The 19,530-nt window shown below is 32.2% G+C and overlaps 2 protein-coding genes across 2 annotated transcripts in view; one reads left to right on the top strand and one right to left on the bottom strand.

Annotated features, from left to right (window-relative positions):
• Nucleotides 1-19,530, bottom strand: part of LOC125076892 (leucine-rich repeat and calponin homology domain-containing protein) — a 58,087-nt gene that overhangs the window by 16,570 nt on the left and 21,987 nt on the right. The window contains exon 2 of the mRNA XM_047688620.1: nucleotides 18,675-18,819. Coding sequence (XP_047544576.1) covers nucleotides 18,675-18,819 — 145 coding nt within the window. The remainder of the gene's footprint in view (nucleotides 1-18,674; nucleotides 18,820-19,530) is intronic.
• LOC125076893 lies at nucleotides 17,237-18,650 on the top strand. Its single transcript, XM_047688622.1, has 2 exons — nucleotides 17,237-17,494; nucleotides 17,892-18,650. The coding sequence occupies exons 1-2, from the start codon at nucleotides 17,305-17,307 to the stop codon at nucleotides 18,416-18,418; spliced, it is 717 nt and encodes a 238-aa protein (XP_047544578.1). The 5' UTR covers nucleotides 17,237-17,304; the 3' UTR covers nucleotides 18,419-18,650.

Below are 19,530 nucleotides of genomic sequence, written 5' to 3'. Positions count from 1 at the left end.
TTATAGGTATATAGACAGCAATCATGTGTACGTGTATAGCGTAAAGGCATGTACGTAGATACCTTAACACTATGTCACTATATAAATTAAAAATACGTAACCATATTTTAGATGAAATTTGTTCTTACAAAGTCTACGTTGTTGCGTTTTGTTTTGTAAACGTGCCGAAAACATGTGTGAACGCACCGATCAATCCAAGCAAACTATTTTTAATCAAAGAACCTACTTTACCGTACGCTTGCATGTAATAACACGTCTTCGAACATAAATCGTTCCTCGCCTAACCTAATAGTTCGGTCGCTGCTGCTAAAACAGATCGTGTAAATATTGACGCTTTAGAGACCTTTCATATACGTTGATCACTTACACGGTTAACAATTTAAGATTAACTAATTTTACTTTAATCTTAATCTTAATAGTCCGAACTACTTCGATTAATTGGCAAGTAAAGACGCAACAGGCGACCTATGAGTTTTAAATCAGATTTGCTCTTCATTTCAAAAACTGTCGGTAAACCTTGTCTTAAGATTAAAAACTTCGTGCACTGACATCTTTTTCTTAGTGTTTTGTGTATTACTTTACTACTCTCCCTAAACTATATAATCGCTGATAAAATCTGTTCTAGGAGATCGCATCACCACATAGATCGAAATTTTCGGCGCGAGCATTCGAGACATCTGTCTTATTTTGACTATTGCTATGACAAAATTACTAGGTAAATGAGATCTTTAAAATACATGAAGCGAAGTTAAAGTATTTTTTCTGGTTTTTAAAGTTCAAACTTTTAATTACTAATAAACGAATGACGCCCTATGACGTCATTCGTTTATTTACTTCGTTTCAAACGTGACCTCAGGATCTTCGGTTGAGATCCACTGGACTATCTTAGCTGTTATCTAGTAGTTGCTATCATTAAAGCGGTATGTCCATTCTATACGAAGTTTGCTTAACGTACCGCAAAAAAATGTACTTCCGCTGTTTTAACATTAACAAAACATAAAAATGCTTTCACATTTATTGTCCGACCGACATGTTTATCTAATTGCCATTTAACTGGAGCAGAAAAAATGATTCCCTTATACGATGATACAATTTGGTAAATATTTTATTGTGTTTTAAGCCGAATATGTTTCAAGGCAATTTTAAGAGACGAGATTCATTACAGCTTCCAATCCAGTGAATACAAAACGACCACAATACGGATTAGGTGACAAACCTGTCACAGAGTTTGATTGTATCAAATACCGACATATAATGAAATAACATTCTAGAATTTCTGTAAATCTTAACGAGACTTGTTACGCACTTATACACGAGGTGGTATTTTTTTTCTCGAAGACCCATACCTCGTCTAGACGCCTAGACGTGCTTTGAAACTGGATTCAACTAAGGTAGGCCGGGATTAATAATAGACGGGGTCGATGGACGATGCATTGAAAGAAATTGATACCAGAAGCCAAGAAGATCTTGTAACACTTGGAACTTGTGCACAATCAATTTTAGAGCGCTATCAGTAGAAAGTGAAACAATATTCATAAAAGTATTTTATTATACAAGGTACTTATACTTGGATCGGTAATACTTAGACGATAACATTAACGTAATCTTGTTATTGTAGAACCATTATTGTACTTTTACTACGTATTACAAACAAAGTCGCCCCCGCGTCTATCCGTCTGAACGTGATAAATCTAAAAACAACCGAACGTAATTTTTGACAATGGACGTAGAAATTCATAAGTAACGTTATTTTTGATTAAAAGTGGTTTAAACTGGTTTGAATACGACGATAATTGTTAAACTAACTAACTGAGTGTATTTATGATATAAATGTTTTATGTTTGTGACTAGCTAGTCAACAAATAATATAACATTTGAAGTAACGATTTTAAGGGGATTTTTCTATTTCACAACCACATAATATATGTACCTACCTACTTATGTATTTTCAAACAGATGTAACTTACTTTACCAACTTAATTTTAACGAGTCCCTGACATCCTATTACCATGAATGAATTTGGAAATTGATCCAATCTTGAGGCCATAACAATATTTCTCGCCGTACCGACCAATCAACGGCCGTTATCAAGAACCGTAAAAGGCTAACAATGGAGTTTCACCAGATTCTGAAGACGAACGGTATGGGCGATTGCAATGTAAATACGCTTTCTACATGCGAGAAACCAGTCAAGTTTCGATGATCTTTGTATTCGTTTTTAATAGTATCAGATCATCGGCCATTGATATTGAACTGTTACGTCATCGCTTTTTTTTTAAATCGCTTCTCACAATGAAACAATGGAAATAATAACATTGTACTGTAGTTTTATTTACTATTCATTTCATTCGATTGTTTAAATCGTCATCTATTTATCATTATCAGTTAAAACTACTTATTCGTTTATTTCGATCATTTTTTATTAACTGAAATGTCACAAAATCAATGTAAACCCTCGAGAAATACGATCGTAGCTATCCGTTAATCATTATGCAATATACAATCACATTTTGTTTCCTATCTCGTTACGTAATACTGGTCCTCAATATGCAATAGGGTTTTAAAACCTGTATTACTCTGAAGTACAAGTACAGTTACTAGCTGGTACACTAAACGGTTAAAATGGTTAAATTATTGGAATGTGCGACTTCTTTGGATAACACTAAAGTAGAAAAAAAAACAGACAGACCTTCTCTTTAAGTTTCTATTAAGGAGGTTTGGATCATGTAGGTTTCATTCCAATGTTTTCCATCATCACAGAGAACGAGATTAATTACAACACATAATACAAATTAAACACATTTATTCATAAGTATTTCTGACATTAACATAAATATAATATTAAAAACTTTTCTCATGGATTTAACTAAATAATATAGCGATGCTGGATCCCATAGCTGATAATAAGAGATACTAAGATAAGTAACAGTTATGGATCAGCAGACCGGAACCCATGATTGCAAAAAGCGTTAAACACGTCAACATAGAACATACCGACATAATATAATTAAGAATAATACACCTGTACATTATACATCATCATAAAACATGTATCTCATTTTACTAATATTTAATTAATCACTATAAATATTACTCAGCGATGATTGTATCCGTTACATGTTTAATAAAGTAAATTTAAAAGTTTATTATCCAACATTTGTTTGGTATGTTAGGTACATCCTTACTAATATTATAAAGGCGATAGTTTGTATGTATCGATGATTGTTACTCTTTCACGCAAAAACTACTGAATGTATTTTAATGAAACTTTAAATTAATACGCATCAGAATATCAAATACCACATACCTACTACAATTAACACATCGTCTACAATCAACTGACAAACAAAAAAAAGGCATATAATTATTATTTTTTCTATTAAGGATAGAAAAATTTGTATAGATTTATTTCTATCCTTAATAGAAAAAAAATAACTATATACCATTTTTTTCTTTGACAATAAAAATGATAACTGGGTAATTGTAAAAAGAATTTTATTTTTATTTGATGCCTTGAAATAGTCTATACATTTCATAGTAACTTCATTATTCTAGTTCATGCTGTATCTATGGATAAATATGACCCTACGTCTGGGTAAGCAACATTTCGCCGCAAGACAAGTACCAGGGGCGGCACCCCGCAGTGTAAACAACCCCTAGTAAATAAATTACCATTTGATGTTTTAATTGAGAGGCCGTGTCTTTGTATTCGTTTAATTGCATTAATTTTAATGGTTAATTTATGACAGAAGTTTACATAACACTAGCCAAGCGCCTCACATGCCACTTCTTAAATAATTTTAGAGAACTTCAATTTCTCTAAGTACTTTCTATATGAATAACATTACTATTTTACTGTGAACTTGACAAAAATACAAGCAATAAAAAAAACAACTTTTATTAAGGAGTATGATAAAAATAATAAAAGCAAAGTTAAATACACATTAATTTATTAATTAAGATTTAGGAAGTACATAGGTGGCCTTATTTCTTTAAGCAATTACACACAAAAACTTTAACATAAGAGCGTCACAGTAAGTCGGGATAGTATCATTGCTATAATCTATGGAGTACCTACCATAATAATAAGTTAACATACGTTGAATAGTCTAAGACACATATTATAAATATAAAACAAAAGGCAGATGAAGCGCACGGAACATAAAAGTGAAGCAACAAAATCGAATACAGAATCTCGGTTTCGCACTACCGGGACTTTACATTCGCTCTTTATTTATAATCCGAGACTTGGGAGTCGATATCATCAACGAACATTTACAAACATATGTAAATATATAAATTTGAGATATTAGACAAATGAGTACCATTTTTGTGTACCATATCTTCCAAATGGCGAGTGAAGAAGCGTGCTTGTCATATGCGTGATGTCCTTCCGCCCGATTTTCCCAACGGCGGGCGAGTTGTTAAATTGCACAAACACAGATGCACAGTCTTCAGATTCCCTCAATATCCATAATCCGATAAGACGGCAATTCGACACGACCGAAAAGTTCAAGCGTATTATCATCAGCTTTATGTGCTGATCCATACCCTATAAACATCTTTCAAACTTTGGGATGTTACTGAGAATGACTTGACGGAAAATTGCTTTTTATTGAACCGATCTAGGATTTGAATCTCGTGAACTGTGATCTGATAAACGAGCTATTAGACCAGCAAGGCAGTCAATATTAAATATATCACCAAATAATCATGAAAATTAGATACGCGATTTTCCAAAGTCAATAAATAGATTTATATTGAAATATTTAATTATATGTTAAATTTTCAAGTCTAAAAAATGGTGATAAAAATATTTATTATCTATTGTACGTAGATCGTGTCCCCCTTTGCCAATTATTCCAGCGTTACGGTCGGACGGATCAAGGTCGATGTTATTATCGATTATTCCAAGTTTAGTTCGAGGGGTGCCATGACACGTGGAACGGTGTTAATAGGGATCGAATCACATGTTTTGATGAATACAACTAGCGTTCAGCTTCATCATCACCTAAGCCGCGTTATCTATACTAATTTATAAATATATAAATACATTTGAAGAAATTGACATAAAGCAAACATTTATCTATTTTATGCCTGTGATGACCAGCCCCTAAAACGCGACCGAAGACGCGGCAACAGCTAATTTCTTAAATTTAATGATTAAGCTATTCATTTCTTACATCTTACATATTATAATGCGCGATTACACAACAATGAGTCGCTACATTATAAAAGGAAATTCATTTGACTTTCTTTAAAAAAAAAAGTAAGTATAAGAAATATTACAGAACATTATGCAAAATGGTATTTGTTACTTTCAAAGTGCGTGTTATATGTATATTTTTTTTCTAATTGTTAATCATGTTAACTTTCCTATGTTACCATTTACTGTCACTATTATATTTTTGGCAAAAACTATAAAATAAACAAACATTAGCAGCCTGTAAATTTCCCAGTGCTGAGCTAAAGGCCTCCCGTTGAGGAGAAGGTTTGGAGCATATTCCACCACGCTGCGCCAATGCGGGTTGGTGGAATACACATGTGGCAGAATTTCGTTGAAATTGGACACAAGCAGGTTTCCTCACGATGTTTCCTTCACCGCCGAGCACGAGATGAATTATAAACACAAATTAAGCACATGAAATTTCAGTGGTACCCGCCTGGGTTTGAACCCGAAATCATCGGTTAAGATTCACGCGTTCTAACCACTGGGCCATTTCGGCGCAAATTGACAAAATACAACCTAAAACAATATACATGACATGTTCTTAACTTAATAAAGTCACATTAAAAGGAAATTATTACAATCTTTAGGTGTTTAGAAAAATTGTATATACATATAACAATATCACCCGGTTATGATTTGCTCGTTGGTTCTGGTATTCGCACTGTAGTAAAGAAAATAATAAGATTGCATGGCCTCCTTTTCTCTTAGAAAGACGTCTTGCAAGCTTGAAATCTCAATATAGCACTTGTTTGATTTAAACCCGTAACTTTCTGTTATGATATATGCTTTTAACCACGCTACCATCACGTCTCTATCTATAGTGTAAAGTTTATATTTAAATGTATGTCCTTACTAGCTATAGGACATATTTTACCTTAATAACTTAAGAAATAAGTTTTTCACGAGTGGTGGAATAGCTTTTAAGGCTACACTTTGCGATACGAATAGTTTAGGCTAGGAATGTCAATATGTAGGTATTGCGCGGTCCAATTACTTAAATAGTAGATTCACGGTTATTTCTGTTTTACATGCGAAAATCGCCTCAGAGGGCTAATTTTCATAACCATGTGTTCCTTATTTTATGTTATAGGTAGCCAGACGAGCATAGACAATTGTGCTGTATGAAATAATAACTATTCCTAACATCACCAATGCGCCACCAACCTGGGGAACTAAGTTGTGTCTGTAGTTACACTAGCTCACTTAGCCTTCAAACCGAAAGACAACAATACCTAGTAGATATTGCTGTTTGGCGGTAGAATATCTGTTAAGTGGGTGGTGCCTACCCAGACGTGCTTGAACAAAGCCCTACCACCAAGTAAATAGTACGGTTTTAACTTACTAGCTGCTTATACCTACTTTTATGCAGCGCACGCAAAGGAAGCTCTCAAAAGATGTAATTTCCCCCTCCCCTTTTTTGGTCGTATTGCGATAGTATATTCCTTCCTCAGTAAATGGACTATCAGAAAGTTTTGAAATCGGCCATGTTACTTTTGAGGTTATAATCACAAAACAAACTCTTCAGCTATATAATATTAGTAAAGATACACGAACGATAAATCCTCATGGACGCTGAAGCTTGATGGTATAACGTCAACAAGTTGATGGAAGTCAACTTCTATGCCAAGTTTTGTTAAAATCCGTCCAGCCGTTAATTAATGATCCAAACAAAAGTTTCGCATTCATAATATTAGAAATACCAAAAAAAAAAACTGCCGAAACGTACAGGCTCTATCCAATTTGTCGATTACGCAAGTATAATTACAATAGTTTTGGCACGCGTTCTAATTTCGATATATTCTTTGTTATGCCGTCATGGATAATGCGTTTACGACAATGCGTACGCATGAGTTCCGAATAGAGGTTTCACGGCTGTGTTTCGGTTACTTGTTGGACCTTAACCGTGTTATGCTCGGATATATTTATTTATTACTTATTTAGATTGAAGATAACATTCGGTTTTCGCATGTTGTCATTGAATGATTGACACCGGTGGCATACATTTTTTTTTTCACTATGGCAAGGTTTTTGTTATTAATAAATCTTGAAAATTATATCACTATCCAATACTCACGCCGTCACGCCTTTCATCTGATTGGCATATAACAAACACGTAATAACTTAGGTAGGCTGAAAGGTCTGTATAGATAGGTAGTCTATCTACAGTAGTTACTTAAACTATTTTTTTTTCTTTTGTTCTATCCTGTGTACTCATTAAAAAATGAGTTCAATATTCAAATACCCAAGAAGAAATATATTATATGTTTATGTTCATATTGATCTAATTAGAGCAAGAAATAGACACGTGATGTGTACAACATAAGTCACATATAAATCCAAAATGTTTATCTTAAACATTTATGACAAGTTTTTTAAATAACTTCAACTATTATCACGTATTTATATTTTTTATTAACTTGTTTCACAATTAATTAGAACGAGAAAATATTTAATTATTAAGTAATTAATTATATTTAAAAAAATAATTATACTATTATTGTAGTAGAGATAAGTGGATATTGAAAACCGAATGTAAGCAAGACAATTCTACAAAAGTATGTTGACGTTTACTAATGGTACCTACATTGTTTTTCTTCTCGGAATAACGGGCTCCCACTGACTACTTTGGACTGGGCTGAATCGATTCGCTCCGTGTCATTTTAAATATAATATACACTTACAACGTAACGATAAACGAAACGATTCAGAAAACGTGATTACAATTTCACGCAAGTGTAACCGATACATATTCCAATCGAAGAATTAGTAAAGGTAAAAAAAAATCCTTTGATATCCATATTCCACGCGAATATATGATGCACTTCAAACATAAACATATGATCTCGATTATATTATCTATATTTATATATAACTATTGATGTCCACTTCAATTCTACTTTCATAGATCCGATAGGTAAGTGCTTGATATTGAACTTGATAACGCTTATTTTTTCGCGAACATGTTGCGTGATGTTTATAGATTATTTACACAATATTTCAACCAATTATATTGCCTCAATTCAATGTCTAAAGGTACGAACATACCATTAATATTCCCCTTAGATTTAAAACAAAGTAGTTCTGGCATTTGTTCACCGTAATGATTTCGTTTTACTCATTGTTATACGATCTGAGATGGTCCAATAATCGCTAGAGCACGTAAATCTTTTCTTTTGTATAAACTGTTATTGGATATTGTACAAATAGAACGGTTTTTTTTATGTGTTTAACATTAAACCTACTCGGTTTGATATAGAGCAATTTACAGTAATTCAATAAGACAGGCCAGCGACATTAGTTGAAAAAAAAAGCTTAAAAAATCTTTTACATAATTTCGTGTCGGTCAAGCTTGGCTGTAGCGGAGTTTCTTTGTTTGAAGCCAATCCTGGTATACAATCAAGTCATGGTTACCATGGTTATAAAAATTCACTGTCATTGGAAATGAACCGACTCCATAGGATACCAGAAAGCGGATATAATTCAGCCTTCGTTAATAAAAAAAAGTACAATAAAATCGTCTAAATAAATAAATAAACTAACGAATATAAATTCAAGTTAAATGAGACGTGCGTGACAGGTTTATCAAAACTAAAAAAACGTATACATTGTGGTGTTTACTGAGGTTCTGAGGCGTTGAAGATTGAGGAATACAGCACTCTCTTTAAAACGAAAATTTAAGGCTAGAGAAAATATACATTAGACACAGAGGTTTCTTCCAAAATTAAATTATATTTGCGAGAGTCGCTTGGAGTTATTAAGCCATGGAAATATTTATTTGTGTTTGTCTACTAAATGGACCCAAACATGTTTTTTTCTGGAATCTTAAGAAATTATGTATACCTATTACATAACTCTTAATATACAGTCAATAATAATGAGTATCTTACTATACTTTGGTGACCCAAATGTCTGACAGTAAATTATTATCAGCGTGACACGAATAAAACGAAGATTAAATAATAAACCAAACAAACGTCCTTATAATTCACATACATTCCACTATACAGTCATCGTACCTTGTCCAATTTATGTGTTATTTATACTATATAATATATCTATATTATATACAACTTCCAAGTAAGTATAGTGGTTAGATCATAAGACTGCATATTACGTTGTCTTGGGTTCAAATGTCAGGTCGGGGCTGTCACAAGTTATTGGATTTATTTAAAATGAAATTGTTACGCTTGGCTTGGCTTTTAAAAAACTAGTCGCGAGTGACGAGGGATGGGGCTCTTTTATGTACCCCTGACAACAAGTATGTCATGATCGGTTTACGTAAAAAGCGAAACAAACAAACGCACTTTCGCATGAATAATATTAGTTTTGATAGGAATATATAATTCAAATTAAACGCAGTCAAAACTGCGGAGCGTAGCTAGTTAACACTTAAAAAGTGAAAACTGTATTATAATTACTTTAGTTGCATAATATTTTAAGGTTAAATAGCCTGCTCCTTAAAGACGTTTACTTGTATACAACTTCACGCTAAAAGTCCCGGTTATGAAGCTGAGTCCCCATAAACGTCACTCAATCTGGTAGACTATAAGCATGTATTCATAATATATCACAGAAATTACGTTAACATATAGACAGACATGTATATTCAAATGAAACGCCGGCAAATCCGCAATCACAGGTATTTATAATATAATTTAAAAAGTATTTATTTAAAATAAAAATAAAAAAACTATTATTATTGTCTATTACCAGTGCCTATAATGTATTACCGTCCAGATACTATGACATAAATACGCATATTTATATATACCTATACTTTTATTTTCTCATTACGCACGAGTACAATAACATTCATATTGGACAATAAATACTGTACATACATTCAAAATTTTGATTTTTATTTATATATTTATATAAATATTTAGATATTTATTCATTTAACAAAAACATTTTATACTAAAATCCTATAAACCGTTCTAAAAATTATTTTTAAACAAGGAACGTGCTAAAATAAATTCATAGCAAGGCTATGTTAACTCACACCATTCATTCCACATATAACATGGGACCGTGACATCTCGGTCGTTCACCCCGCCCACTGATCTTTATACCGACCTACAAAACGGTCCACTATCACAATGCACTCTTTTTGCTACAGGAATAAAGGTGGCAGTGACGGTTTTAACGATAAAACAACATCATTGGCTTATATAGCAATTTCGGCTTTATGGCTCAAACTAGGGACACATAAATTGTATAACAAAAAAGTTACGACTAGGAAACGATACAAATAATTTAAAAAAATATTTTTTTTAATTATGTCGTTGAAATTGTTTTTGATCCAAACATTTTAATCCTATAAATAAATAAATAATAATAATATGAGAAATCATTGCTTAGATACTGAGGTATGTCTGCAATTTAATGCGGTTTGAGCTGAAGGCAATAACTAACAATACCTACATATATAATGACACTTTCTATAAATTATTGATGTGGTAACAGCGAAAGGAGGACGTTATTGCATTAACGCAGAACATCGAAGACTGTCCATTTAGTTTGATATATTATCACTTCACATGCGACAGACGAGACGGAGGTGTGGCCGAATATTTAACGTAAAACATTGTATAACTCAAAAGCGACCTAGTTTTATAATTACATAATAAATTCAAATAATCATGTGTATAATGAACAATAATAGAAATATAACTTGGCCTATTAAAATAATTAAAAACACATTAAAAAAAAACATTGATAAATAAGGCATATTACTCAATACAAGATTATATTAAAGATTTAAAAAAGCGTGGGCTTAATATGTATTGACTTCTAGGCATGAAGAAACAAAAAAAATATTTTACTGACATACTCTGTAATTAAAATCGTGGATAAGAGTAACATCTGAGTTTCTTGCACGTTCTTCTCGGTAGAATCTTCTTTCCGAACCGATGTTAGCTTTAAATTTAATTCAACAGTAATGACATGACGATTCAAAAGTGCTTCTAAGAGCCTACTTTAATAAAGAATATTTTGATTGTTATATATAATAATAAAACTTTCCATTACTACACAATAAACCTCGTCCCCTGTTCCAATCCTTAGAATTTACTCCATGCGGCTTCAATGTGTCAATATGCGTATATGTATATATATATACAAATTAAGTATACGAAAATATAGATTAGCTTGGATTTAAAAACGAGATCTACCCGAGCTTAAGGTTCACGATTCGATCTCATCTTTAAATATTTCCGAGTCTTATATTTCTCGAGGTGTACTCCGTAATAAAAAATGTATGATATTACAAAGGCAAAAAATGCTCCGCTTCAATGAACACTTACGTCTCTATTCGACGGTAAGTTCATGGTCAAATATATTGCGTGGAATTAATATTCAGTAACGGGTTATACTTTGTATTACAGAAGTTATATAATAAGATCGTATAGGCCATAAATCAAAGAATAATTGGACTAACTTTCGTTATATAATTATGTTAACGTTGATTTTAGTTAACGGTTAATTTTCACTTACGACTATGCTATGATTTTTAAATTGAATAAATAATTACTATAAAAGTAACACTTAGTTATATTTTGTTTTACTATTTAGTAGTGATATACTTGGAATGGTTTTTATTAGTACCTATAGCTTACTACCGAATGATTTAAAATACAGCCATCGGACAAATAGATCGTATAAAGCATCCCTTGATAACCGACGTTGCCAAGGAAATTTATTTACATTTCTATATAACTATAATTATAATCGTCGTATTTTAGGTAACTGTTAAATAATATAATTTTAATATATTACAACATTAATGACACTACATCGTTTAAGGGAAAAAAATCTCTAATTTATTGTGTAATAGTGCGTTGTTGCCCGCGGTTTCGTTCGCGTTTCAAGGATCGGTCGTCGTCAGGCGTTACGCATAAAATCGTCATCAAATTAGGTTCATTGGTTTGGCAGACGGAGCTACTTTCGCATTTTAATATTAGTATGGATGGTATGAATATCAATTATAAATATTGTTAGACATTTCAAAACACACACAGTGAGCTATAATGTTACGTATTTAATCCCAAGTGTCATCATTTGAAATTTGCCAGCGTTGCTGCTATTTCTGTCTAAAAGGGCAACGCCTTCCTGTCACTCGGATCTCAGTAAACGCTTATAAAACACCATAAAATACATTCGTTAATTGTGTTTACCGAACAGGCAAGGTTATATCGAAACCTTGAATTGAATAGAAAAAGCACCGTTTCAAATTTTTCGCAATACAAGATATGAAAATGGTTAAATTCGGCCAACTTTCTAACATATTATTTAAACAAACCTAATTTCGTTAATTTACTTTTCAAATTCATTTCGAAGGCGTCTGAGAAATTATTGTCTTCTTTATTCTGTTTAAAACATAAAAATAACTTTTAATCTGTTAACAAGAATGTCTCAAAAATATACATTATAATTTATAATATACAATACCATTGTATTAACAGATACATACATTTTTTTTTATTGAAATATACTAAATAAAGCTATTTGATTTAATATAACTTAATGTCAAGACAAAAAATAAAAAAAAATATATGGATAGCAAACTATATTTGCTAGTTTTAACTTAAATATATACCTATAAAAGCGAAATACCACTCACTGATAAATCACGAAATCTCAGAAATTATAGCACCTACAAACTTGAAATTTGGCAGATAGGTTCCTTATAGTGTAGACATCCGCTAAGAACGGATTTTACGAAACTTTACCCTAATGGGGTAAAATGAGTGTTGGCAGTTTGTATTTTATAAAAAGCCGCAGGTTCAGCTAGTAATGTATGTATATAAAATTAACATAATTACATAAGGAATATTTATACATACAACAACAATAAAAATAGCTTCGGTACAAAATCATGACCGCGAAGAATGGTGACAAGAATGCTAGCAGCATTTAGCCGTTGAATAGCAATTCCGATTCTTTGGCCGAGAATGTACCAGAATTCCTGTCACCATTGGATTCAATAACACAGGCTTGTTATGTTTTAATAATGTTTAAGCAATATTATATATATATTGGATAAAATATATTGTATACCAAAGCATACTATTTACATTTTATTCACCTTTAATGGCAATATAAAATAAGTAATTAATTAAATTATAATTAAATGATATATGAAATTATTAAACGTTAGTGACCCAATAATTTAATCAGGACAATTATATATAAATTTATAAAACGATAATGATTATTATTAAAACCTTTTTGGTAACTAGTTACGAATGATACATTTATCGTTAATAACCGGTAATTAAACAATGAAATAATAACGTCAACGATCATTATCATAACAATTAGTAGGTACGATAAAAACCAATCGACTAATACGAATCAAAACAATCGAATATACTTTTGATTAAAATTATGATTTAGTAGATTATTAAAAATCATATATATTTCATATCCCTCGCAATACCTCTATACATACATAAGCAGCCCGTAAATGTCCCACTGCTGGGATAAAGGCCTCCTCTCCCTTTGAGGAGAATGTTGGAGCATATTCCACCACGCTGCTCCAATGCGGGTTGGCGGAATACACATGTGGCTGAATTTCGTTGAAATTAGACACATGCAGGTTTCCTCACGATGTTTTCCTTCACCGCCGAGCACGAGATGAATTATAAACACAAATTAAGCACATGAAATTTCAGTGGTGCCTGCCTGGGTTTGAACCCGAAATCATCGGTTAAGATGCACGCGTTCTAACCACTGGGCCTACCTCTATAAGAATATTATTATTATCGAATATAATAATTAAATACATCTCAAGTGATAATCTGTGTATTTTCTGAAGTACGTAATGTCGGGCAGGGTCTTAAAAGTTACCAACCAAGTTACGGATGTTTATGAGGCTATAACCCTCAGTCTGCTCTTAATACATGACGCAAACATTTAAATGAGATGACTTTATCCTACGCCACCGGAACCACAACGGAATTACACTAACAACACATTGCTTTCTAAGGTTGTTTGATATCAATACGTATTATAAAATAAAGCCCTCTCTCTTGCTGCGTCTATACGCGATTAAACCACCAAACTGATTTTTATACGGTTTTTACGGAATGGACAGAGTAATTCACTAGGAAGGTTAAGCATGATGAGTAATATCGAAATTCGGTGCAAAATTTCACCAAAAATATTTAAAAACGTACCTTATTCGAATATTGTTTCTTTCAAAATATTCATGTTATAAATTAATATGCAAGATATGCATGATAAATAAGATGATATCCTCCTAACCATCCTACCTAACTAATTTAGGTCACGATATCCAATCTAAACGGAGCTACATACAACGGCAATGGACATCTTATAACAAATTTGCGCGTACCTACATTATTTGTTTAATATTTTTTTTGACATACTAGTAGATAGACAACCAGAAGGTAAGTGATCACTACTACATCGCCTATGCGCCGCGAACTTTAGACTAAGATGTTTTGCCGATTGTGCCTCTAGTTACACTGACTCACTCACCCTTCAAACCGGAACACAAAAAAAATACAAGTAGGTATTGCTGTTTGGTAATAGATTATCAGATAAGGTAATAGCTACTCAGACAGGCTTACCACCTACCACAGAGTACAAATGAACTCTTTATTTTAATGATTTAAAAAACGAACGCGAAGAATAGCAGCTGTTAGTATTATATTAATAACCACGGAAATATGTCGGATACATTAAAAAAAATATATATCGTTAGGTGACTCAATGAATCGTGTGTCACTTCATTAATAACCTACTTTATCAAGAGCATAATAAATAAAACTTTTACCGAAAATAAATCGCTGATAAGTGTTATCGTACTCCACGAATCACTTCACGAAATACTTTTATTTCCAGACTTGTTTATGTACATTGGTAATATTTTTGTAAAGTAATTAGTGTGTAAATAACCGTGTAAAGACTACTTCTCCTCTTAAGGAGAAGGTACTTACACCACCGCATTATCTCAAAGTGGGTTGATGGATACACATGTAACAAAATTAAAAATTAACAAAATGAATCCTTTACTGCTTATACACCAACAAACTCTATTAGAATTATAAACAAAAATTAGGACAATTCTCGTGCCTTAATTTTTCGAATGGTGCTTGTTCGAATTTGAAATTCCAATCTTTGTTTAAGAGCCATTCATTCAAACCACTGGATCGTAACGACTCGGCAACGACGAAGATATTACTTATATGTCTTGAAGTTTGTTATTTAATATATATAATATAGTTTTCATTCTCATTTAACGTTACCGTATACCGTTCAATGTGAAAAATCTATTTATTTATTATCCACAATCCCTATACCTAGGCATAGGCTCTCCCTCTATTGGAAAATTATATATAATTATTTATTTACATTAACTGATCGAATACGTCATAAAACGCATTGAAGTCAAAATCATTTATTGCAATCGAATTCATTAAAAGTAAGTCCGATTCGATCGAGTTAATCAGTAAGAACCTATTCGTATTTAGACGAGAGTCAATGAGAAAATGAAGCGCTGAATTAACTACTGGTTTATCAGCTTCGTTAATGACAACAAAGTACTCCAAATAAGGGTATCAAGACTTCGAGTTTTATAAATACATCTTGTTGAAAATTAAAATGCCTACTAGATATTTAAGTGTTCAATCATTAATTACTAAAGTTAATAATGTCTATCTTGTTGTTTAAGTGGCTAGGTTTTGGATTTAAATCCATTATAAGTTAATTATCACACTCTTGGGCCGCAAAAAACAACCAATATATATATACTAATTACTAACTATAGGATTACGACACAGGTTAACTGTGTTTGTGAACAAACTTGTGCACCAATATTTACTGCGCAGGTGGGGATTTTCAGTTGAGAATAGGCGCCGTGCGTGTTCACAATTATTCAGGAAGACATCATCATCATCAAAGTTAATTACGTATGAATATATTATTCTTACAATTAAAACTTTTTACGGTGACGAATTTACATATCCTTTAATAGTTATGAAAACGTGGAAAATATTTGTTCTAAGATGATTTTAATTAATAGACCGAAAAAAGAAATCCCTTCTAACAAGAGATTAATGTAAAATGTAATATATTTTTGGAGATAAATGTAGCGTTTTTATTCGAAACAACGGCAGCGTTTGATGCGGTCGACCGCCGCGAATCCGCTCGTTCCCCCCGCCGCCGGGGTCACGCCGCGTCGCTCGATAGATACGAAACCACTAGGATAGTATGTCCACACATATTAACGTTCCCAGGACAAAAAATATATATACTTTATTTATATATTATTTATAACAAGATCATGTTAGCTCATTTATATTAGAATAGCCTTTTCAAAGAGGATCAAAGATCGATTTTTTTAAAAGTATGTGAATAATTATATAAAAACGTATTACAATTAGAATATATTGTTCTTCTCATTGTTGTTGTTGTCATTCTTGATAATTGAAACCGTTTATAAATTGATGTAATTATGAAGATGAAAACTTATGCAAAAATCAATGCTATTTTTTAAAGCTGAACCCAATCTATGTTTAGTTTTTTATCACATATTCAGACTTGCATATTGCGTGCGTAAGCGTGTGTGTGCACCCTTTCTCTCTTGCATTGAAATATTCGAAACTGTCTGGTTTTGTCATTTATATTGCTTCATATGGAATAAATTATGGAATTATTGGGAAATGGAAACGTCACCCAATGGTTTATCATTTCATCGTATTTCGAGAAAGTACGCAAACTACATATTGACACGAATTAAAAATAATTAATTTAGCATGCAACAACAACAACAGCATGAGTTACCGATTACTTTATCTATGTGCTGTTATTTATGTTATGGCTAAAATTATCATATATATTAATATTAAATAATACTACTAGATATATATGTTAAGAGCAATGCTGTCCTGTTCTGATTCGCAAGTGTTGGTTAACCTAGCAGTACACAGACGCCATTTTGAAACACACTGCGCGTTCCCCCGCCGCGCGTCAGTCGCCCGGCGCACGCTGCTCGTGTAGACAGCCCGCGTTCGCACGCCCAAATACGTCGTTTCTCTGAGGTCACTATGACCACTGTGCAGTTTGAATATGACCCAGAGCGTCTCATCGAAGAGGTAAAAAAACGCCCGGGTATATGGGATTTCGAGAATGTAGAATACAGAACGAAAAACTTAAGACACAAACTATGGACGGAGGTCGTTAACGAACTAATGACGAGCGATGTGAAGGTTACAAAGAGCGAGATGAGAGAACTAGGTAATACAGCATATTGCATAATCGTATTGTATTTTTGCAAAATAAGCTTTATATGCAAACAAAATAGGCAGCTATTCGCCGACAGATAAGATCTTAGAAAACATAAATTAAAATTTCTAAAATTTTTATTAGTATAGAATATGTTGACGTTGTCAATTATATGGTAAACAACTAAAACTTTGTTTGAATATAAATAACTTATTTAATCAAGTATTGAATATCGATACTAATAAGAATTGTTAATTTTCGAACTATAAGCCACAAATATCGTGAACGTACTATATATATATAATAAGTACCTATTTTTAATTAAGTCCAGAAAGATAGGTAAATCATCTCGCTGATGTAATAATATTTTATTATTCTTACAAACCTAATATAAATTTATCAATTGCAGAACTTCAACTTCAGAAGAAATGGAAGAGTATCAGGGATTGCTTTCAAAAGTACGTCAGTCATCCTAATAGAACGAGAAGGCCTTATTTATACAGTAAACAATTACAATTCCTTTTAAAAAAACGAATAGAACAACCAGAAACGGCTTCAAGTGAATCCGACGACGGAAGAAACAAAAGACGAGCATGGAGACCTAAAAAAAAATTAAAACTTACCAAAGAAAGTTCAGAAGAAGACAATGACAACGACAACAACGATGATTATCAACTAAATGAAGATACATCCATAGATATGCCACAGAAACATAATATATTAAATAAATCGAACGTTATCGATGAATTCGCATTCGCAAACGTTGATTCACAGGTCAGAAGTGAACTAGAAGACCCGGATAAATTATTTCTTTTGTCACTACTCCCACATTTTAAATCAATACCTGAAGAAATGCGACTAAACGTTAAAATGGATATGATGCAAGTTTTGAGAAATGCAAATTACCATACAGCAATAGAACATAAAATAATATAGTTAATTATCATATGATATTAGTTTATATATTTAATTATAACATTAAACGGATTTACTTATAAATGCTGTTTCGTGGATGACTAGTTAAGCAATGCTCTGTCTTCTTCTTCCGAATGTCAAAACAATGATGATAGAAAGAGGCAAATCGGTGTTTAACCAAATTACCCGCTAAACAACGTTTATAATTAAGTTCTTAAATCTTTTTAAGATAAATATACCCCGTTAAGCCTTATTAATATTTCATTTGTGTACTAACCTGAGATCTAAATATGTGAGTGACTGTAATCCACCGACTGCATCTGGTATCGTCCTGATGACATTTTGTGACAACACTAACTTTTCTAAATATATATACGTGGTTACTTCCTCCGGCAATTCGCTGAACCGATTTTTTGACAAATCTGTAACAAGAGAAGCGTTTTTTTAATAACATGATCTGCTAGACTTTCATGTTTATCGAGGTTGCAAGTAATTTTAGGGTGTAATTTAATAGTTGTTCTATAATAATCGGAGTGAACGTAAAGGATAACGATATTTCCTTTCACGAGTATAAAGTCGTTATATGATTCCATGTTTTTGGTAACCATAAAACTCTACATAATTTATATGCTCACTGCATTGACTTTCATATTGTTAATGTATAAATGATAGGCCAAGTGAATTAAATACAGTTTATTTAAAACATATCTTAAGATAAGATGACATTCTACAAACGACAAATATTCCAATGTGTGTTAGAATCATCAAGGTCATTATAGCTTTAAACAAGATACAATATGTTTTTTTAATTTGTAACAGTAACTATAAATGTCCTACTGGTTGTCAAAATTTTATCCCCTCGAGAAGATTGTTTGGATCTTATTTCACAACGCTGCTCATTGCGGATTGGTGGATACACATGTGTTTGAATTTTACCAACATTTTATTTGCAAAAACTGGTTTTACACGACAATATTAGTGGTTTCCTTTTAAGCAAATATTGCTTATTTTAGGAAACCGTAAATGTAGGTTAAGATTCATGTATTAAAGCACTGGTTTTATAATTTATTGCAGTTGAATATAAGAACCACATTATTTGAACATATGCAATCGTCTTCAAATTATATAACTAA

Source organism: Vanessa atalanta, chromosome 3 (genome assembly GCF_905147765.1).
Source record: "Vanessa atalanta chromosome 3, ilVanAtal1.2, whole genome shotgun sequence".
NCBI lineage: Eukaryota > Metazoa > Arthropoda > Insecta > Lepidoptera > Nymphalidae > Vanessa > Vanessa atalanta.
The sequence above is the reverse complement of the archived record's forward strand: the minus strand, read 5'-3'. Positions and strand labels throughout refer to the sequence as shown.

Coding starts and splice junctions, on each gene's coding strand:
- LOC125076893 (XM_047688622.1), top strand. CDS start 17,305: ATGACCACTGTGCAGTTTGAATATGACCCAGAGCGTCTCATCGAAGAG. Junction 17,495..17,891: donor GAGCGAGATGAGAGAACTAG/GTAATACAGCAT, acceptor TATCAATTGCAG/AACTTCAACTTCAGAAGAAA.